Source organism: Eublepharis macularius, chromosome 3 (genome assembly GCF_028583425.1).
Source record: "Eublepharis macularius isolate TG4126 chromosome 3, MPM_Emac_v1.0, whole genome shotgun sequence".
NCBI lineage: Eukaryota > Metazoa > Chordata > Lepidosauria > Squamata > Eublepharidae > Eublepharis > Eublepharis macularius.
Window position 1 is genome coordinate 47889717 of NC_072792.1, and position 23852 is coordinate 47913568.

The window sequence follows — 23852 nt, forward strand, 5'->3', positions numbered from 1 at the left end:
AGAGTCTGCAAGAGTATTTGTAAATAAAGCAAATATTAGGAAGACAGCTTAAATCTCAAGTGCTCTCTCATCCACCGGAAACTCTACAATGGTACCTCTGGAACTTTTACATCACCTAGAGAACTATACAAACACTGCTTATGCTCATCTGCATTTGCTTATGTATGCAAAGTACTCATTTTTACTCTGCTTTAATTACTTTGCCACGCCAAATGCTTTGCTTCTATAACTAGCAAAGAAAAATTACCCTGAACTGGGTGATTTGTGTGATCCTATTCCCTTATCACGTAAGCAGAGCAAGGTGCCTACTAGTAAGACAGAAGTTCAGGAAGCTATTAACAAAAATCCAAAACAAACAAACCAATAAAAATAACACATTACAAATGTTGGCCAGGATTCAAAGAACTGTGAAACAAGCTCAGTGAGCCCAAGAGGCATTAGACATTGTTCTGAACAGCAGGCGTCTGCACTACATATCAAACAGCTTTTGAAACTGATGAGGAATAGGGGTCAGCTCTTCTAAAAAGTCAAAATTCCACTGGGCTACAGGAAGGCTAGGCAGTACTTTGAATCCTAGCCTTTGTTTTGAGCTACAGGGTCCAAGTTTTTTTTCCTACAGGGAAATTAATTAGGAAAGAGAAAGCTTTTGTGGGAATCTTTACTGTTAAAAGTGCTGTTGGAAGGTGTAGTGAAGCTAGACCGTAGAGACTGCCATTGTATTTCACTTGTATACTTTAACAGCTCAACTTGTAAACAGCACACAGTGCTTACAGTTAATACAGTTTAATCCACCCAATTTTATATATCCAAGCCTGTGCAAGTTTTGGCAGACGTGCAAGTAAATTAGGAATATGAGCAACATTTGGGGGACAATTTGGGCCTAGCTCACTTTCAGGGCAATCCTAAATAGAGAGTTACTCCAGGCTAAGCCCATTGATTTCAAGTTTGAGGTTATTATTGTACAACTGAGAGAAGCACGGGAACTCGTAAAGGGAATCTAATTTCCCTTCTTCTATTCTGTCCGTCTGTCCATCCCTCTGGAAGCCTTTTTCTGTTTCTCTCCCTGGTAAAGTTTGTCTCTTTCTCACTTCTACCCCCATGCTGACAATAATCCAGGCTTGGAACTTCAGCAGCGCTGGTTGCTGAATGGCTGCCAAGTTCTCACAATATAGTCTCACAAGATCTTGGTGGCATTCTCTTCTCAGAGAAGTAGGCATTGCTTGTGTGATTAAAATCCATTTTTAAAATATCATATTTTCTACAAACCTGGGGCTTTCCCCAGACTTGTAGAGAAATCTCCCCATCTGCATGACCCCAAAATGCATATTTTCTTATCCACACTCTGGGGCCATCGTTCAGAATTAGATATATTGTTTCAGGTGATGCTTACATTGGTTTCAATGGTAAAAACACTTCTACCTGTGATGTTTTTGTTTCCCAGTCCAATTTTTTAGGATTTTACTTCACACCTAAAAAATCTGCTCCTCAAAATTTCATGCAGAAAAGTTTTGTTCTAGAAACAAAGGAAGGCACAATACATTTCCAGATCTAATTTATTAGATCTTCTTAGATGACTGCAGCCTTCATCGAAGGGATACTCTCCACTAAAGTGCAGTTGCTGTCTCTTGTAAGCAGGCTAACACCTAATATTTATTATTTATTTATTGATTATATTAGATTTTTAGTCCGCCCTCCCCGCCAGGCGGGCTCAGAGCGGAATACATTTCAAATTACATAAATACAGTTAAAAACAGATAAAACAGTATACAAATAACATTAAAACAACTTTATACAATACAGCTTCTCTTCAGATGGTGATGATAAAATACTGCTAATAGCTAAGAATAGCTAAGGCAAAGAGCACCCGTGTTTGATATGATTATGGATTAAGTATTTGGTTGGTCCATCTGCCTTTGAGGCACACGTCTGTCCCCTTGGTGCCTCTCCCCTCCCCTTCACTATCCTTTGGAATGAAAAAACTTAAAGACAGTGTGGGGATTTAAAAACTGAAAGCAGAGTGTAACCAGAAAATCTGACCAAGTTAATTCAAACTTGAAACTCCAAGGACATTTAATTCAGATTAGTTAACCTTCTGCGGTTAATTAATAGAGTGTGCATAGTGTGCATAATTTGATTAGTTACTTTAAGAATGCACTCCTATATTATATTCTCATTTATAAACTTTTAAGAGGAAACGAATATTTTTACATATACGGAAGTGATCACTGCTGCTGGACCCAGCTCAGACGGCTTTAGGGTTGCCATGTGCCTGCTAGCACTGCAGCAAAAAACCTAGAAGTGATGTCACACCTCTTTAGGAATTGTTGGAAACTCTGTGGTAAAATCATAGAGTTTTCAGTGCTTCCTAGAGAGGATTTACCATATGGTGTTACCATAGAGCTTCTGTAGATTCCTAGAAATGTGTGGTCTGGGTTTTCATGGAAGTGCTGGAGAAGGGGCACCCACCAAAGACAGAGTAAAGAACAAACAATGATGGTTCAGTAGGAAACATAGTTGTTTTATTCAAATATACTGTTTGTTCAAATATACTGTCATGCATTTCACTGATGCTTCTTCAGGGGAATTTATAAGTCTGGTTGGTTGAAACAGAGTTGGCTGAAACTGAACCTGACGAAGATGGAGGTCCTGTACTAGAGCCATGGGGGATTAGGTTCGGGACTCTGGCTCCCGGCCCTCAATGGGGCACCGTTAGTGCCAGTTCTGAGGATTAAGGGCCTGGGGGTGATCTTGGATGTCTCCTTGAAAATGGAGGCACAGGTCACAGCGGTTGTCAGGTCCTCTTTTTTCCATCTGAGGCAGACCAGGCAACTTGTCCCTTACCTGTCAACCCATGACTTAACTACAGTGATCCAAGCAACGGTCATCTCTAGGCTAGATTACTGTAACTTGCTCTACGCGGGGCTGCCCTTGAGCCTGACGTGGAGATTACAGCTGGTACAAAATGCAGCAGCGCATGTTATTACAAGAGTGCCAAATAAGGCACATATAATACCATTCTTACGCAAGCTGCATTGGTTGCCATTAGATTCAATGTTCTGGTATTGACCTAAAAGGCTCTGTGCGGACTGGGACCAGCGTATCTACAGGACCGCCTCTCTCCATATATTCCCCGGAGGACACTCCAATCAGGGGACAAACAGCTGTTGGTGATCCCTGGCCCCAAGGAGGCCCACCTAGCCTCAACTAGAGTCGGGGCCTTTTCGGTCCTGGCTCCCACCTGGTGGAACGCTCTGCCTGCTGAAATCAGGGCCCGGCAGGACCCACTATCCTTCCGCTGGGCCTGCAAGGCAGAGTTGTTCCGCCAAGCATATGGCTGAGGCTGGGCCTCCGCCGGCCTGAAAAAAAAGGGGGGTGTATAAAATCTTAACCCTCCCTGTGAAGGCTGTCCACCATCCTGATGGTTGTTGTGGATTTTCCGAGCTGTATAGCTGTGGTCTTGGCATTGTAGTTCCTGACGTTTCGCCAGCAGCTGTGGCTGGCATCTTCAGAGATGTAGCACCAAAAGACAGGGATCTCTCAGTGTCACTGTCAGTGACAGTGGGACTGGGACAGACAAGTAATCCAATGAAGGATGCAGACGCACATGCACATTCCTTTGCAAGTGTGGTTCTTCTCCCTCCATCAAATTAATGGGGAACTCAGTGGCACACAGATTCCTGCACTGGGAAGCGTACACTACATTTACCTCTGATAATCTCCTGATTATCAGATTTCACTGTGCCATCTGTCACATTTCTCCATTTCATTCTACCCCTATGAGAATACTATGTTGGTTTTATCCTAAAATGTAATTCTGGACTTTAAAAAAAAAGACTTTCCCCTCCTTTCAAGCTATTTGGACAATGGAGGGATTACTAACAGCAAGGGCTGTCATGAAAAATGAAGTATTATACAACACTGATTGTGGCAACTATCCATTGTTATGGGTTTCCTAATTTGCGACAGAGCAAGAACCAGAGCATATTTTTCTAGTTCACCCACCCTGGAAGACAGACAGACTTCCACACTCTCTTTGTATAATTCAGATTTCCCCTACATAGTAAAATTCATGTTCTTATATGCCAGGATTAGGCTGCCTGTCCCAGCACCCTCCCCACAACATCTACCTGATCGTTGTGCCAGGAAACAAAAAAAAGAGGGAGAGGAGAAAACTTGTACTTGGCTAGATAAACACAGAGCAAGCTGAGGCTAAGCGGCTCTGCTGGCACTTAAGAGTCTCACTTTGGTCCCTTGGGCAGGGGACCAGCCATACGTGCTGAGGAAAGTGACTTTGTGTGCAGCTGTCCAGCATGCCTGCCATGGATTGCTTACCTATGATGTAGACTGTTCACACAAGCACAAGGTCATAGTTCAGCTAAAAGTAATCACTGGACTTAACTGTGCTTAACTGTATATTAGATTGCGTCCATAAAGTAACAGAAGCAGATGCTTTGCTGGGTCAAAGCATGGAAGTTTTGACACAAAAAGATGTCTTATCCTGAGCTAGACCATTGGTCTATTAAGGTCAGTATTGCCTAATCTGCCTGGCAGCAGCTGCCTGAGGTCTCAAGAGAGGTCTTTCACATCACCTACCACTTGATACTTCTTAACTGGAGATGCTGTGATGCTCCACCCGTGAGCTGCAGAACCTCCCTGAGAGTTTCTGTGGCTGTGATGCACATTTCACTGCGGCCGAATCCACACTTCCTTTTGTTTCTGTGCCTTTTTCGCAACCACGGCGCTGTTCAAGCAGATACTCACATGCTTTCCCATTCCGCGTGTTCCCCGCCATCACCGCGCCACAATTACGCCTCCTTTCCATACCACATGATAATGGCGGAAATCTGTTTTTGTCCAGCCCTTTTTTTAATTTAAAAAAAGGGCTTTCATAGCGCATTTGCACAATAAAGAGAGGTCGGTATACCGCAAAACCTACTTTAGTGAGCAGCGGTTTGCATGGGGAAAGGCTAGGAACATATTGGCTGTGCTGCGAAGCATGCCAACCACAATCTATGCCATCATTAGAAATATCACGCTCTGAGCATCCATGTTGGCGACTACTACAAGCAGAACACCACTGAGAGCAACAGGGTTTCCGGAGAATGTTTTAATGTGACAAATTATTTTCAAATTTGCCCGCCATAACAACCAGCCAATTGTTAGAAAGTGGTCTGTGATGAGCAAAAAATGGGCCAATCAAAGTTGAGGGGGAGGGGACCTTGCCATTTCTTAAAAGTCAGAATATCGGTATAGTGCAAAATTAACTTTTTTTTAAAAAAAAGGCAAGTGATGTGCGCTGTCAATGCTGATGACGGAGAAGGGAACCGCCCATTATAACGCTTTACTCAGTGGCGTGTGGAGAACTGATTACGCCACGAAGATGCACTGGGAGGGTGAATGTGATGATGTGCAGCATGGTAGCGGAATGAACCCAACTGCACAAGATAAGCGGATGGTGAGTGCGTGTGGATTTGGCCTGCATCTGTAAAAGCCTGCTAAAATGTACCCATGCTCTAAAAAAGAAGACATTCATAAATAGTAACGATTCAGATGTTTGTTCTAGTCTAATACACATGTCCTCTGTGCTGACAGAGCCGAAGTCAGCTATGAATGTTTGCAGAGATTCTGACACAGATATTGTTTCCTCCCATCTTATTTTGCAAGAGTGTGTGATCTTTAATAGAGATCTTGATTGTCTGCAAGCAGTGTGATTTTTAAGATATCTGAAGGCCAAAGGAGTGCTGTGTTTTAATAAACAGCGCATGCTTGGGATAGCGTGTCATCATGAGCTTGCAAAATGAAAATAAGTGATGCATGCAGCAACAGTGAACATTAATCCCTGGGTTGTGGACTGGGAATTTGCAACGACAGTACTGGACAGGAAATATTACAGTTGTCTTGCACCTGAGCCCCAAATCCCAGAGTCATCCAGGTTCGTGACCTTTATTTGGTATGCTATATGTTCAGAATAAAAGCATCTTTAATTTCAAATATGACAATCTTAAGACTCTGAGAGGAAACAAAAATCCCCAAACTGATTTTTTAATCCTTTTAGTTAATAACACTGAAAGAGATCCTGGCTCTTCCACAGCTATGTTAAAGGCTCCATACAGCCCAGTAATATATGTCTCTGTCTTTTGATATATGGGATTATTCTATCAGAACTGATATTTGAAATGCTAAGATCTATTACAATCAGAGTATAAGATTTGGCATTGGTCACTTTGAGTTTGCATCTTAGTGGTTGATACTACAGTGAAACAAAGAAGGAAGAGAACTAAAGATATAACATCACTTAATTTGGGAGAAAATGGGCTGCACCCACCAACTTAGAAACACCTTGCCAAAGAACGGATACTCCAGCTCTGTAAAAGTGACCCCTTTGCTCAGGATCTTAAAAGGAACGAGGTAGCATTAATCACTCCTTCTTGAAACTCAAAGGCCTGTCTTCATCCTCAGACTCCAAGGATTCACACCCCGAATCAGCTACAGCCCAGGAATGTTCTCCTGCAATATCCAGCCAAGATCTTTTAGTCCTGCTGGAATCCATGTTTCCAGAATAAGATACAGACCCTTTTGATTTTGAGTGGTTCCTTCTACAGAGGTGGGGGTTGAGACATCTACCCCACCTGCAAGACTACTCAAATCCTTAGCTTACTCTAGTAGATCCTAGAGCAACACTCTCCTACTATCTGCTACTACCTCTATCCAGCCTGCACTGGGAGCTAACTGTTTCCTTGACAACATTTTCTGGTAGACAGCTTCACAAAACAGGACAGCAAACAGGTTAAGAGGGCAGGGAGAGAACCAGAAGCTGACTAATACACAAGTGATAATCTGGTGCACACATATTGCCTGAAATCCCATCTCCTGGCAGCCCTATTGGCTTAGGCAGTGAGAAAGTTTCCACTTTAATCCAGCAGATCCACTTTATCCAGTGAATCTACTGGATTATCCAGATCCACTTTATCCAGTGGATAAAGCAGATCCACTTTAATCTTTACTGAAGAATGGGTATTGGGTAAGTCCACTGACTTCAGCAGATTTATAAGGGTGCAACTTTTCTTAGGGTTTATATTGTTAATCAAATGGCTATATAATTAACCAACTACAATTTATGTACTTATTACTCTGGTCCTGAAACAATCTCCAGCATTGTTATCAGAGCCACACCAAGGCAACTTGCACAATGGGGGGAACCCTCCCAGCTGATACATAGAATATATTATCTGAGATGGAAGATTCTTCTATTCTACCAGATTACGGGGGATTCTGCATGATCAATTTTGATCGGACTTTCTGAGCAGTCATGCCGCAGTGGAGTCCTACGAATCCACTTCTCCCCGATTCCACATTAGGCTTTTGTTTCGCACATTTCATCGGCTCAAAGTCCATCATGCGGAATTTTTGACAGGATAAAAATCGATTCCTCATCGCTTTTTCCGGGGGAAGTGTCGAATCTTCATTTTTTAAAAAAATTTTTACCCTCCCCCCAAAGTTGCTACACATAAACGTTGCATCAAACCAACACATTAGAAAAAAATTTCTCACAAAAAAACGTTGGTACACGTAAACGTTGCATCAAATAAACATATTGGATAGGCCAGAGCACTTCCTGCCGATATTGTGGAAGAGTATTGGCTATTGACATTTGGAGGGAAAATTGTTACCAATGACCCCGCGTCTATCTTTCCCGCTTTCTTCGTGAGCAGTGTGGTTTAGTGAGAGGTGTTGTGTTGAGGACGGTCTCTTTCTTCCTCCATGAAATGCCTAGACCACTAGTTGAACGCTGAAGTCCCTCCATCACACTTTCACTCTACCTCAGAAGCTGTCACCTGTCAGCGAGCAACAAGTAACAAATTTGGCGTGTTGTAAAATGGACCCGTTATTGGTCAGCTGTTGTCATGTGACACAGGATATGTTTCTGCATAGATTTGTAGAAACATTGCAACGTTTTTTTACATTTTTTTTTAAAAGAGGGGAAGGGAAAGGGTAGTGGGTGTAGCTTAGAAAACATGATTGGCCAATCAAATTAAGTTGATTCGAAGGGCGAGAGAAAAGGGCAAGGGCGGGAAGAACATCGGATAAAGAATTCCGCATGATTAAAATCCCTAATCTGCTGCGCATGGACAAATAAGAGGGGGGAAAGCAGGATAGAAAAAAAACGGACAAAACGTGCAGTGACTTCGAATCTGCTGCTAGGATTGCCTTCCCACGTGTGGAAACACAAGAAAAATCAAGGTCATTTAGAAGCTGAAGCAGGGAAAACCATTCGTGCGGAATCACCCTACATCCAGCAAACCAGACAGGAAACAACAATTTTATCCAGTTCTCGATGTATTGTCAAAGGCATGGTTTCCAGTCCTGAAAAACACCAGGCTAACAAAATACTCTATACCTGACAACAGCCCTGCAGAGATTAGCATATCAAGCACCAATCCATATGCAAAAGAACCTCCTCAGGATACAGTGAAGCCTCCCTCCATTAGCATTCCACACCCTGGGAAACTCTTACAGGATGACTCAGCCCAACCCCACCTCCCTGAGTAGATATAAATTACCTGCCAACATCTTTTCCACACTGTGACACTGAGAGATCTCTGTCTTTTGGTGCTACACCTCTGAAGATGCCAGCCACAGCTGCTGGCGAAACGTCAGGAACTACAATGCCAAGACCACGGCTATACAGCCCTGAAAATCCACAACAACCATTATCCAGTTCTCCATCATCCATAGTTTTATCCTTACAAAGAATTTGGAAATGAACTGTGGTCTGCTCAGCTTTAGTCTGGCATTCTAACTACTATACCACCATGGCTCTCTGTTATTGGAAACGCATACACCTGTTCTCAGGGAAAGACATGCAAAAGATTTATTTCTGACATTAAGTGGCTGGGCGGATTCCATCGCTAGTCAGAACTGTATGGCTGACCAGCTACAGCATGGCCAAGAGGAGATTATATCACCTGTTGTCTGATTTTCTGCCAATCTACTCCTCTACTCTGAGCTGCTGAAGCATGAACTCCTAGCTGGCTTACAGGAGAGAGCTACTTGTGAGTACACCTGGATTTATCTGGTATGGTCACTGCTGGAGGCAAAGTATAAAAAACAGAAAGCACTTATAGTTCCTGCTCACTTAACACTGCACATGATTACCAAATCTGCTATCGATATGCAGGTATCAGATCATCAGAGCACAGTGACCTCTTATTACTTTGTGACTAATGGCCCCAAAGAACACAAGGACCAATATGTGTCTGAACAGTGACATGATTTCTTTTCTCATAAAACTCGATGGAAACATGCCTTGGACAATGCAGAAAGACAGGTGTATAAGCCTTTGTGCATGGAGTGGGGAGCAGTCTGGGGGGGGGGGGGAGGATGACATAGACCCACTGTGCCAGGGAGAATCAGGCTCTTTACTGATTACAGGTTCCTGAGGTCTTGGTGCAATATAGACTGGGGCCAGTTGTTACAGTTGACAGCCCTACTGTTGTCAGCCTGTTGGAGTAGCCGAGGAAAGAGGGCTGGTATTAGGGTTGGAAGCGGTGAAAATTGGTATTCTTAATCATCAGCATTTTCCTGGGTGTGTAGTCACTGGGTCAGCCTGAGGTTAGCTGTTGTGCCCCTTAAAGGCACAACCCTACCATGTTCACTAGCCAATGCCTACCTGTCAGCAACCAGTATATACTCTTCCCAGTATATGCTATGGGGAAGGGAAAACCCCCAAAGTCTATTAGCTCGCCCTGTTAACCAGAGGCCCCCTGAGGACATAGCAAAGGATAGGTAGCCACAACAGAAATAAAATTCAAACCCATGGGGTAGGAAGTGTGTCTCTGCTAGAAGAGAGCTCTTGAGTGCCCAGTGTTCTGTACCCCCTTCCTTTTCAACATGAGTCATGCACCAGATTGAAAACCTGCAGCCTTCAGGTTTGCCGATCCATCCTCCCAGCGATGCAGCTGGCCTCTTGGGGCAGGGCTGCAGGAAGCCGCTTGAGGGCCACCTGGCTGATAGGACACCCAATCTGGGGTCCAAATGCCCCGTCATCCTGTGTCTCCCCCCGCCCCTGCACCCAGGCACAAATGATGCTCCAGCTTAATGCTGGGAGGTAGACTTACTTTCCTTTTCCCTTTCCCAAACAGGAAAATTCCTTCAGTCATCTTCTATAACATAACAGAAAGTGACATGCTTTTCTTTTCTCCCTGTCTCTGGACACCCCTGCTAGGAGAAAGACTGGCAGCACAGGTGAGGAGAAGTCCTGAAAATATCCTGCTCTTCCTGTACTCTAATACAAAGAAATAAAACCTATGAACTGATTGTTAAAAAAAAAAAATTAAAGTGCTAAGGAAGGCAAAGGCCTTACAATCATGATGACATTAATCAGCGACAAAATGAGTTAGGATGGATAGTAGACTTTATACGTTCAGTTCTCTGAATGGCTTTGACTGCACATTCCTCTCAAGATTGCTTTACAATAATTCATTTAGTCCTGATGCATTGACCGAATATGAACGAAGCATCTACGAGAAGCCCGCAGAGTGTCATTTAATCAGATAAACTGCCTGCATCTAGCATTACAAGAAGAGAACATCACCAGCTATTAAGCTTCCATAAGCAGTCAGTGTTTCAACTACATTTACTAAATCCTTGTTTCAAAATTACAGATCTTGTCTGCTGAGGAATTTTGAATTCACAGGGCTACGGACTGCTGTCAGTAATCATCAGGCAGCCAGCAAGGTGGTTTGTTTTTTTGTCAAACATTCTGTGAGGAAATTTGGCGCAAGGAGGGAAGGGCTTATTTCAGGGGAACATCGTATTGCCTTGGTACATTATGGATCCAATTCTCTTTTGGTACTGCAACCACAAACCAAAAGCAGTGCTGGCAAACTCGTTATTGCCCTCGACTGTTAACGGTAAAGGCAGGCCTGTTAGCTAAAGACTGTTCAGTTTTGCAGTTTTAAAGCTTGAAAACGTTACCAGGGAATATGCTTATTTATTTACCTTATTTATATCCTGCCCTTTGCTCCCCAATGGGGATGCAAAGTGGCTTACATCATTTTCCTCTCCCCTATTTTATCTTCACAACAACCCTGTGAGGTAGCTCAGGCAGAGAGAGAGTGACTGGCCCAAGGTCACCTAGCAAGCTCCGTGTGAGCAGAGCAGGGGTTCAAACCTCCCAGATCCTAGTTCAACACTCTAACCACTACTAATTTGAGAAGAAAATGCACTTATTCAGGACTCGGGAGTCTTAAAATTCACATGGATATTGGAGAGACCTTATATCTCTTTCCAAAAACACATTAAAACCTTTGCAGTAGTTGGCATAAGGGTCATATTCTGATACATAAGAGTGATTGTCCCTTGAGAAGCAGCGGAATTATCTGTATTTTTCCTACAACCGGCCCATGTGGCAGCTGACAGATAAAAATGCTCCATGCTCAAACATACTTCTTTAAATAGCTAGCTACACAAATCAGTGAGAAATGAGGTTTTAAATGGATTTTTTTAAAAAAAATCCTAAAACATAACTTCCAGCCTTTGGGGCAAATGCTATAAAAAAGGGGGGCACGTGAGGCATTAACTGAAAATATTTGTTCTATGCCGAACAATAAAGATGCCATAAATCTCAAAGGTCACCTAATCCAACTCCCTATTGAATGTCCTTGGTTAAAGCCACTGCTACCCGGCCTTTTTAAAGGCAAGCTGCTGCATTTTCATGATCAGAGCTCAGTATCACAGCGGTAATTATGCAAGCCAAAATTCCTGGTTTGAATAGGAAGTGGGAGATAACTCCCATATCAGCAGCACATATCCATCATTTCATTTAAATATCTGTTATAAGATAACTAACTCTGAGTGATTCCGCACATGCTGGATAATGCACTTCCAATCCTCTTTACAGATCATTTGGAACGGATTTTTTCGTGTGCGGAACAAAAAAATCCACATCAAACTATTGATAAAGTGCATTGAAAGTGCATTATCCAACATGTGTGGAATCACTACCTGTTATTTTACGAAAATCATAATATACATTCCGCCCCTCAATGAACAGATTTGTTTGAAATATATATGTTGCTTAATTTTGTGAAAATAAACTGTTTATACTAGATGCATTTTTTCCTCTTTTTATGGTCGATTTAGTGGTCCAAATGCCTCCCCCCCACCCATGCAATGCCTACCTGTGAAGATACTGGTATCCTGGCAAACGAAATGGAAAGCGGGCTGTATTTGGCCAGACATGCTCAGAGTAAATCAAGCCGCAGTGTCTTTGGCAGCATCTCAGGGATTTTCCTTGGATTCAGCTGGTGGCTGTATTGGACTGGGAGGCAACAATGGGCATAAGGATTGCCTGTTTCCTTCTCCCATCCCACTGGCTCCAACAATGCTGCCAATACTGCATTGGCTTGGACAGAGATCTAGCCCTGAGAACCTAAGAAAATGGTCCCAGGTGCTGCTATCTGTCACACGTGCGGGGGCTGCCTACTCCTATATTCTCTGCATACTGCCTGTTGTTTCTGGAGAAGATAACTTACAATCTGGCCAAACTTTACATTTTTATATGTCACCACTGAAATTTCACACTACATACCTGCTTCCAGAACATGACGAAACGCAGTGCAAAAACCACGGAAGATAGCGTCGTCGCACAAAGCTCGCGCAACGTCGTGCAAAACTCTCGCAAGAAGACGCTATCTTCCGCATTTTTTGCACTGCGTTTCGCAATGTTCTGGAGGCAGGTATGTAGTGTGAAAAGGGCCATGGTAGTGGGTTTTCTTTAGAAGGGCAATCAGCTGTGTTTTCCACTTGAGGTCTTAATATGCAGGCAAAGACTGATCCTAGGTTTCCCAGTAAAGAATTATAGGAGTGCCTTGATGAGAATGGAGCTGGGTGCCGCAGAAGCTACCAGGAATGTTACAAGAGGATTATAAACTACTGCTCAAAGACTCATGGAAACGAGATGGAAAAAGAAGGGAAAGTACAATTTCTAGACAAAATGCATTCCTATTCTATAGTGGCTTCAAAGCAAATATCAGATTCAAGTTTGTGTTGTGATGGTTCTCTCTCATATTCTGCATGCATCAATTGAGATTAAGCCGTATACTCCTGAGTGAAGTCTTTGACAGTTTTCAACAGCATATTGGCTATGCTGAATTAAATTAGATTGAATGAGACATCCCCTCCCATTGGATACCTTAGATCAGAACACCCGTGACAGTCCTATGCACTGCAATTGTTTTGCCTAATAAAAGAGTTTTCACTAAGAGATGATAATATTGTGCCAGCTCTTTTGGAAGGCAAAACTTTGCTTTGTCGCTAAGTAAACAATCACCAGGTAAAATGCTTACCTCCACATACAAAATAGGGAATATTCCAATCTTATCTCCCAGCATTCCTTCTGCCCAGTTATCATCTACTCTCCTGATGACCGTCAGTATTTCATCCTAAAACAACAGAGTTAACAATATGATATACAAAATGCAGACCGTCTTTCGGAAAATGTGCTGATTCCTTCAAATGCATCCCATAAATTTCCCATTTTAGTGAAGTAAACATTCCATGTAGCAGCCACCACTTTCAAAAGAGGAAAACATGGCTGGTTGTACTTGTCAACCTACTTTTCCAATTAGTAATATAATGGGAAGACAACACACTATCTAGCTGTGTTAAGCCACTTGCCATATTGGAACAGCAACATGAATTCCTATAAGTTTATGCAGATAAATACCATGACATGTTTCCAGATTCTTTTAACTCAGTAGAAAATGCCGTCTATCTTATGAAACACGGGCAGCATGCCTCAGTAGTTGCACAAGGAATAGGTTAACTCTGGTGTGTGTGCAAAGAGATAAAGAGGTTAATGAATTCCTCCAAATGTTTAACAGCAGAAGTGACATAAAGAAATTCATGCCTGGTGGTTTGAAATCGAATCCTCCCCCTTCTTCCTTGCTGTTGCCTCCTGTGCCACCAGGAGGGAGAGAAGCTGGGTAGTAGAGGCAAGCACCAGTGTTGTTTATACTGACAGAGAAACTAGGCATTGCTAGAGTTCAGTGCCACCTCCCCCTGGCTGGCTTCTTCTTTAGCCCCTTCTGACCCGGGGACATGACTCCTCACTTCTCTGAAGTTAAGTGGAAAATCATGAAACTGGCTTGTATGTGGCTGTTTGCACCTCTCTAAAATCTTTATTTTTGATACCCAGATATTGAGCCCTCTATACAATATTTCCACCCGTGCCAAAGCAAAAAGAATAAAAAGGGAACTTGCCCCCATGCATTTAAACCAGTGATTCATCGATCCTGCGCTGGACTTTAAAAAAAATTAAAAGAGCAAAGGGGAGCAGAGCAGAATGGAAAGGAGGTGAGGGGGAGTGGCTGGCGAGACAAGAGTCGCCAATCACAACGCAATGATCTGACAGGGGGTAGGAGAGGAGGAAAGAAGGTGGAACGCCAAAAATGGAATAAAGAATATGCACAGGGAAACAGCCTACTGCAAAGAATTTTTTTTTTATAATTGGGATATAAGCGCTGCCAGGAAAGCCAGTGAAAAGCCGCATGGTGGCTAGAGAGACTGCTCACAGTGGCAAATCTGGTGCAGACTGTAACGAAAAAAATGTTGCCGTATGGAGACTGAACTGGCGAAATTGACCCATGCAGACTCAATTTTTCTCTGCTGACACTGGCAGCACCTTCCTCCCAGTTGTCCATTCTCCTCCTGAACCTGCCAGTGCATCTGGTGGATTGCTGAGCACCAGAGGCTTGGGGCTGGGAGGGAGCCTAGGGTCACTCAGCCAAACACTGATGGTGGCCAGTGCCTGCGTTCACCAGCTGGGGGCTTCTTTTATTCCTAGCACCTGCAGTATTTGCTGCCTCCAAACATTCTATTCCCCTCCCCCTAGCCCTACCAATGCATCTTAGAGGTTGCTAGGCAACCCCTATGGATTTTTTTTTTTGCTATCATGTCACAGCTGACTTGTGGCAACTGTACAGGGTTTTCATGGCAAGAGACGATCACAAGTGGCTTGCCATTGCCTGACTCTGTGTAGCAACCCTATACTTCCTTGGTGATCTTCCATTCACGTACTAACCAGGGCTACCCTGTTTAGCTTCCAAGATCTGATGAGAGCAGATTAGCCTGGGCTACCTGGATCAGGATAAAGTGGCGTTAGGCAACACCTGAGCTGATTGCTGAGATCTCGCAACATGCTTTGCAAGATATTGTTTTATTTATTTTTTAAAACTTGGGACGATTTTAAATCTCTCCTTGCCTGGGCTTCCCTACAGGTTTGTAGAAAAATCTCCCCCAGCTGTACCATGCCTTACAAAAGTTTTAATCCTTCAGGGCAGGTTCAGATTAGATACATAATTAGATATATAATGAAAGAAACCACAGTTCAGGTGACTGAAAATCTATAAGGATCTATTGGTCCAAAATGTTAACAAAAATATACTTTCTTGTTGATTTGTTTAGTTCTTCTGGTCTTTCATGGTGGCAGTGAACGCTGTGATACACGAAATACATTTTAACGAGTGAAAACGTTCCACGTCCTGTGACTAAGCTGAACCCGCCCCGTTTTCATATTCTCTGCAGCTGAGTAATTTGCATATATGAGGGGGTCAGTGAGATGACACGCTCAAGCACTCAGAATGCACAATGAGCAGGAGAAAAGCACAGCTGTTGCCAGTGCTATAACGTGCCTTTGAGCATCATATTGAGGAATTCTAGGTATTGTACCATATCCTGTTTTGACTGAGAGCAGATCTGGATGTCACTCTATATGTGCAAACAGCAGATGTGAGAAACACTTGTTTCTGCTTGCCACGCTGATAATGAACAAACTACTGATATAGTTATCATAGCTATCTGTAATTAAAAAATAAAATTTTGTACCCTGGCTGTCCAAAATATTTCAGGTTAAAGCAGGCGTTTTAGCAACCTCCTAGCAAATTCTCCTCCAGCACAAGTCGAACTCTGCCATTTCCCCTTACGTCACTTCAATCTGTTCTGCAGTGTTTACTATTTTTGAATGATGTACAGGGCAATCCTAAACAGAATGAGACCTTTCTAAACCTGTAGACTTTAATGCACTTAGAAGAGTTAACTCTGTTTAGGATTGTGCCGTTCTTTCTTTGCTTGTCACGGGGAAGGACAAGGACCTAGGCAGGTCAATTAAGACCCACCACAATCTTTGGGAATCTTATTCAACCTCTTACCTAACTTTTGAGAATTCCATGGGCATAATATTTTAAAATATGTAATTTATGCTTTAACCGCCCACCCCCCCCCTGCCAAGATTCAAAGGAGTGAGTGATACCACATCCTGCAAAATTTATGTTGCTTGCTGATGAACTGTGGTATATAACTAGCCCCAGAGCTTTTTTTCTAGGAAAAGAGGTGGTGGAACTCAGTGGGTTGCCCTTGGAGAAAATGGTCACATGGCTGGTGGCCCCGCCCCCTGATCTCCAGACAGAGGGGAGTTTAGATTGCCCTCCGCGCTGCTGCAGTGCGGAGGGCAATCTAAACTCCCCTCTGTCTGGAGATCAGGGGGCGGGGCCACCAGCCATGTGGTCATTTTCAAGAGGTTCCGGAACTCTGTTCCACCGCTGTCTAGAACAATGGATAAGTGGCTAATTAAGTGCACCTGGTGGTTGTCCTTGATTAGGCGGCTCCTCCCCCAGGCTTAAGAAAAGGCGGGGTGGATCGAAAAGAAAGGGGGAAGAGGCTGAATCATAGGAGCATGGAGGTTGGGTACCTATTTGTCTAGTGGGCTTTGTTTTAGCTAAGATTAGGTCAAGCTCTTTTTTTTATTGCCATTGCTTTGCCTCAAGAGTGAGTATTGTTAATTTGACTGTTCTCTTGAGCTAATAAATAATTATCCTTCCTGTGTCTTGAGTGTCTGCCTGCTGTGCACAAGGGCTTCCAGCTAAGAACCCTGAAACCTGTGAGTCTGGTATAAACAGGCGGGGCATACTACTCTGGGAGAGCTTCTGGGGTACTGTGTGGCTGTTATCAGCACCAGAACCAGGCCCAGAGGGTTTGCCCACTCTTTACAACCGCGTTCCTGCTGAAAAAAATCCCTGACTAGCCCTGATGATCCATGGATGAGCCTCTAGTCTGACCCAACAGAGTGCCTCTTATGTTCTCATATTTTTATGCATTCCTTCAGGATGAGCAGTTTTTAGACAGTAGCCACAATGGAAAGGTGATATCTTTTATAGTCATTAAACTGCTAACGTTTTTATAGATAATAATTTTCAAAAAAATTTCTTACTCAGCATTCACCTTCATGATCCTACAATGTGTCAATGTCATACTACATTAAATTATCTGGAATATGGTGTACTTACAGATTCCATGGGTTAAATTCAAAAGGACCATTAATATTAAAAAATGTGGAGTGAGATGGCCAAGTCTGTAGATGACACAAACTTATTCAGGGTGGTGAAAACCCAATTAGCTATGCAGCACTCAAAGAGGATCTTTCTAGACTTAGGAGAATGAGCGACACAACGGCAAATGAGGTACCATAGGCACATACTGAAGCAAACTCAATCACAATGAAATGTAATGAAACGGCAATCCAGGATTAAAATTATGAGAAAAGGAATTAAAGATGAAGTTGCAATGCTATAATGCCTGTACATAAATGAATGTTGCTGCCCTGTGTGAATCAACAACCCACCACCTTGCATGCACATTGGCTTGTGCAAGAGGGACATTTTTGTTGATTCCTTCTTTGCACTGCAGCCCCCTGTGCCATATCGCACATTGTTTCTCAGGGGCCCCTGAACCCAGGAGTAGCTTTTTGAGAGGCACAGAGAATCGAAGAATGAAAGGGAAAGCAGCCAAAATCGTTCCATGAGATCTTTTTTTAAATGGTTCTTTGGCTCCAAACTACTGTGTATAGTTCGTCAGACAATTTCCTCCATCTCAAAAAGGAGATCACAAATCTGGAAAAGATTCTAAAAGCATAAATGAAATGATCAAGAGGCAATATAGAGAGGCACTATGGAGAGGGATTGTAACATAATGGTTATGTGGCTGAGCTGTGAATCCACACTCTGCTGGTTTGAATCCCACTATTGCCATGAGCTTAGCAGGTGGCCTTGGATAAGCCACTCCTCCTACCTCCAGCTCCCCAACTGTATTGTGGGGATAATAATAACACTGACTTTGTTCATTGCTCTGAGTGGGCAATAATCTGTCTAGAATGGTGGTGTATAAGCATACTGCTGCTATTATTATAACATTTGGGGCATTTTTATTTAGAGAAAAGATAATTAAAGGTAATATGGCAGAGGTTTATAAAATTCTGCATAGTGCAGGAAAAGCAGAACAAGATTTTTTTCCCCCCACCTCGTTCATAATCTTAGAACTTTGGGGCATCCCATGAAACTAACTGTCGATACATTCAGGACAGTCCAAAAAACAAGGTACTTTTTTACATAGTGATTAACTTATAGAATTCATTACTAGAAAAGAAAAAAGATATTGAAGAGCAGGAAAAAGTACAGAAGTAGGCAATCAAGATAATTAAGGGGTTGGAGAACAAGTCCTACAAGGAAAAGTAAAAGATTCTAGGATTTTTCAATTTAGAACAAAGATGACCAAGTGGGGACATGACAGAGGTTTATAAAATTAAGCATGGGAGGACCAAAGTGGATATATAGTGATTCCGCACACATTGGATAATGCACTTCCAATCCTCTTTATAGATCATTTGGAATGGATTTTTTTGCGTGCGGAACAAAAAATCCACCTTAAATGATTGATAAAGTTCATAGAAAGTGCATTATCCAACATGTGCGGAATCAGCCATAGAGAATATTTTTCTCCTGCACCCATAATATTAGGGGTTAGGTATCCCCTGTGAAGTCAATGAGCAACAGAGGTAGGAAGACAAAAAAGTACTTGTTTATGCAATGCGTGGGTACCGACTGCTTTTGCTGTATTGTCCTACACCTTATAATCCAGTTTTTGTACGGTTATTTGTATAGCTTGCTTTAGGTAGTTGTTGTTCCCATTGTACTCTGATTTTGCAACCCTAGTCCAATTGCATTGTTCATTGGTTGTTTTATGCTGTTTTATTGCACTCTTTTATATCTTCTGATCTGTCTTGAGTCTTAGTGAGAAAAATGGACTATCAATAAAGTAAATGAATAATGAAATTGTGGAATTCAGTTCCAGTGGCCTTAGTGATGGCTACTAGAATAGCTGGTTTTTAAAAAGGATTGAGCAGACTATCTCCAGCCCATCACAAACCCTGCTCTGTCAAGCACCATTTGTAGAAAAGAGGCAGGTGGAAACCAGAAACAAGGCATTTTCACTGGTGCACCTCGCCTGTGAAACGCCCTTCCTCTTGAGGCTCAGCTGATGCCTGCATATGCGCTCCCATGGTCCCCTATTGCACCAGAAAATGACATCATTTTTCAGCACAATGGAGGAGCTGTGGGGTGCTCTGAAGACCAATACAGTAAAAACCACCTCTTCAGAGGTGATTTTTATTGAACTGGGCTTCAGCGTGCCTTGTGGCTCCTATGTCATACGGAAAATGATGTCATTTTCCGGTGCAACAGGGGAATGCAGGAGCATACGCACATGTCTTTCCCCATACCTTACCCCCCACCAATCAGGTGAGCAAAGCTGGGGAGGGGTGGCAGATGGGGGTGGGGAATGGCAAACTTACCTCCAGAGCAACTGCCCACTGTGTGAAACAGTATGCTGGACTTAAGATTTAATGGTCTGAAGATGTGACAGTAGCTGGTTTAGATAACTTTAGAAAAGGGATTCATCAAATGCAGTTTTATCAACAGCTATTAGTCGTGACACATGGGCACGAATGGAAAAAAAAACATGAACAAGCTGTTTGTTGTTCATTGTTCATCCATGAACAATGAACAACGAACAGTAATGAACATGACCCTGTTCACAAACATGTTCGTTGTTTGTTGTTTGTGGTCCCTTAAAGATCCCTTTAAACTATCAGATAGTTTAAAGGGCCCTTTCCTGCCACATGCAAAGGGCAGGGCCCTTTAAACACCCCACAAACTGACCTTCCCAATGTCCAATACCCACCAAATTTGCAGGGGACATAGTCCTCACTATCCTCCAAAGACCCCCCAAGTTTCAAAGAGATTGAACTCTGGAAAAGCCATGATCCATGTGCCCCCCCCTTTGCTGTCATTTTCTCTTCACAGTGGCAAAAACAGAACTGCCTGTTGGAAGGCAGCTACTTTGAGGGGTTACAAACTGACCTTCCCAATGTCCAATACCCACCAAATTTGCAGGGGACATAGTCCTCACTGTCCTCCGAAGACCCCCCAAGTTTCAGAGAGATTGTACCCCGGGAAAGTCATGATGCATGGGTCTCCCCCTTTGTTGTTATTTTCTCTTCACAGTGGCAAAAACAGGAATCTCTGCTGGAAGTACTTTGAAGGGTTAAAGCCAGAAGGAAAGCCAGAAGGAGTTCAGACAGAGTTCAGTCCCTGCCATTGCCAGGGGAATTGATTGAAAGACCCCAGACTGTCTGGCTTGATGAACGGCTGATGAAGGTAATGAAAGAGGCTTGCAACGACCACTTGTTCGTTTAGAATGGAGCCTTACAAACGGCTTGTTCGCGAACAGACGAATGGGCTGTTCGTGGGTTTTTTCTGTTTTTAATGCTGTTCGTGCCCATGTCTAGTCATGACCGGTAAATGGAACCTCCATGTTGAGAGGGAATATACTGCTGAATATCATTTGCTGAAGAGGGTAATAATGATGGAGGGCGGTTGCTAGGCCCCTAGTAAACAGCTGGCCATCCTCTCTTGGAAACAGGATGCTGAATACATGACCTTTGATCTGATTCAGCTAATCTACATATCCAACAAAATGTCTCTTTTCTGCAATAACTGCTATCGCAACACAGTAAATTCATTTCCATATGATAAAGCAAAGTCTGAAAGGTGCTATTTCGAAAGCACCTCCTCTTTGTTTTGCAGGGACACTTTATGCCTTTTCTTTTGTTTACTGTAACCAAAAAGGATGAGAATTAGTCATTGTCTGACAGCTTCTTCAATGGCGCTGTTAAGATGTACAATTCCATTTTATAACTACTGTCAGAAACTGTGTTGAAGATCAATCATTTCAAGAAAGCCTGATTTATTAAAAAATAAAATGTCAACTCCTTTCTTGGAAAAATTACATGAAATCAAATGTCTCAAAGGCAAGCTTTAGTAACACAAAATGGCACATAGTAAGAATCATTCATGACATTTTATGGAGGCAGCATCTTTAAAATGAGTAACAGAAAGATTTCAACAATGGCAGAATGGCATCATAGCACATACTGTTCAGCTGTCACTATCATCATTAGTTGCCATCTGGTAATAACATAGTACCATTTAAAAAGGGAGGAAAAAAAAGAATAAATTGCTAAAGATCCAACCAGCATTCTGATTATGCATATTTATTGCCAATGGAAAAATTCTATTTTTATAATGCGGGTAATTGTCTTGCCTCGTTCTCGCCTGGTTCTTAGACTGGTTTGGTTTTACAATAGGCCTCATATGAGTTAAAGGCTCGTGTTAAATTTCATTCTACTTTGATTGTTAAATGCTGTTCTAGGCTGAGAGTGAGTGCCTAGAAACACAAAGCAATAAAGTAAATAGTTAATATTATAGTGGTTTGCGGTATCATAGCCAGGCTGACCACTATAAAGTTAAGGAGCCCAGCCATGTCCTCTGTAACCTCACAAGTGTTTTTTTAAAAAAACCCGAACTGAAGTAGACATTTAACTCAAATTGGAGGAAGCATTAATAATCACTGAAGAGCCCAAGATATGGGATATGTGGGTTTTTCCTGCATTTGTTGGCACCGGCCAAGGAGATGCTTGTGAGAAGAAGTTAGTTGCAAGATTCTCAGTTTGTTGGATTTCTGTACTTGTATTAAGTTTGCTTTGGATTGCACAACTGAGCTGATTACTGCTTCACATTTGTTCCTGCTCAGCTTGTAAATATTTAAATATATACAGTTTCACAAAGACCCCCTGAAGACACCAGCGTTCTCCTCTCTGCCAGAGAATTCGTCCATCACGGTGTAATCACTCTATCTAGCTGCAAACTCCTGGGCCCTGTATTCAGATAATGAAAGTAGCACAACAGGGCCAGGCATGGAAAGAATCTTCTGCACACCAGGGGGACCTACAAAGATGCAGAAATACTAGTTTTACTATTCTTTCCCCAAAGGTGAGAGCATACTGGGGGGAGGGGGGACCCAGAAAGACGGATCCTGGCATCTGTGAAGGCTACTACTTATGTACCTGATTCTTGCCCACCTTGGCTGCTAAAATCTTGTAAAGACTACTTAATTGAGCCCTCGATGTCTATAACTGTCACTAACTGAGGGCACCTTCTCTCAACTCATTCTCCTAATCTGCACATTTTGGGCAAAGTGATTGAGAGAGCAGTAGGTGATCCACTCCAGGTCTTCTCGGGTAGCTCTTATGCCAGATATTTTTCAGTTTGGTTTCAGGCTGGGCTATGCAACGAAGATGGCTCTGGTGCACTTAGCTGATAACCTACATTTGAATATAGACAAAGGCTCTGCTTCTTTATTGCTCCTCTTGGATTTATCTGTAGCCTTTGATTCAGCAGACTGCTTAGATGCAGAAGTAGGTATTGGGGATGTGCCTTGGACTGGTTTAAATTGTTCCTCATGGAATGGACTCAGAGGGTTGCTGTTGGTTGCCAGCTATCACCAGGGTGGGAATGATCTGGCGGGGTTCCACAGAGGGCAATCTTATCCGTCATGTTATTCAACCTCTACATAAAGCCTTTAGGAGAAACATTTCATAGCTATGGAATTGGTTGCCATCAATATGCAGATATTACTCAGCTCTATATCTCACTATCCAAATCCTCAGGTTATGCAGTACAGGTACTGAGTTGCTACCTGACAGCTGTTGTGCAGAACACCGTAGCTCAAATATTATCAGAAGTCAAAGCAGCAGGCACATTACTCTCATTCTGCAGTCTCCACTGGCTACCTATCAGTTATCGTGCTCAATTCAAAGATTTGGCCATCACATACAAAGGCTAGGAGTGGCTGGGGCCTTCTGGGGCCTGAGCAGGAAGGCACAATAGCAGGAGAAGGGAGGACCCAGCCAGGGATGCCATTGGCTCACATTCCCTTCACTCACTTTGTGCCCACCCCTGAAGACAGAGCATTCTGGGTTGTTCAGAGTCAGCCCACCCCCAGACAATCCTTCATTAGGCTGGCCCATGGTGGGTCAAGCAGGAAGGACCAGACCAATCCCAAGGAGCTTTGGGGGTAGAGTGGTGCAATAATCCCTTCCTCCGTCCCAGATTCTGAGGCTCATCCACGTCTGGGACTGAAAAAAGGGGGTGCTGGAGGGAGTCACCCCCACAGACGGAGTCTGACATGTCTGTTGGTGTAGATATGCTCCTACTGGATAGTTTCTGTTTTGTTGAAGATGCCATATCAAATTATTTGTTTTGTTCAGCATTGTTTCATCTCTGTATTCCTGAATTTGAATTTATGTATATCCTTTTGCATTGTTTAAATATTCCATTGTATGTCCCAGTGGTTGATCATATTGTCTTACACTATGTAATCCACTTTCAGTCTTGGTGAGAAAAGCAGACTTTAAATAATATAAATAAATAATGACGTATCAACCATGCCAGAGAAGAGTCCAAGGCTTCTCACTCACTTAGAAGAGTAGCTGACCCAGGCTGCCTTTTAATTAGTACAATTTGTCTTCTTTTAAATTTCCTTTCAAGGGAAATGGACTCTGCACATGCTCAAAAACATTCAGCCTCAGGGACAAGTATTCTTGAAAACAAAAACTGGTT

General features: G+C 42.8%; 1 protein-coding gene across 1 annotated transcript in view; it reads right to left on the reverse strand.

The window, feature by feature from the left end:
- SH3RF3 (SH3 domain containing ring finger 3) overlaps positions 1-23852 on the reverse strand; it is a 268399-nt gene that overhangs the window by 57453 nt on the left and 187094 nt on the right. The window contains exon 6 of the mRNA XM_054974032.1: positions 13350-13445. Within this exon, the coding sequence (XP_054830007.1) occupies positions 13350-13445 (96 nt within the window). The remainder of the gene's footprint in view (positions 1-13349; positions 13446-23852) is intronic.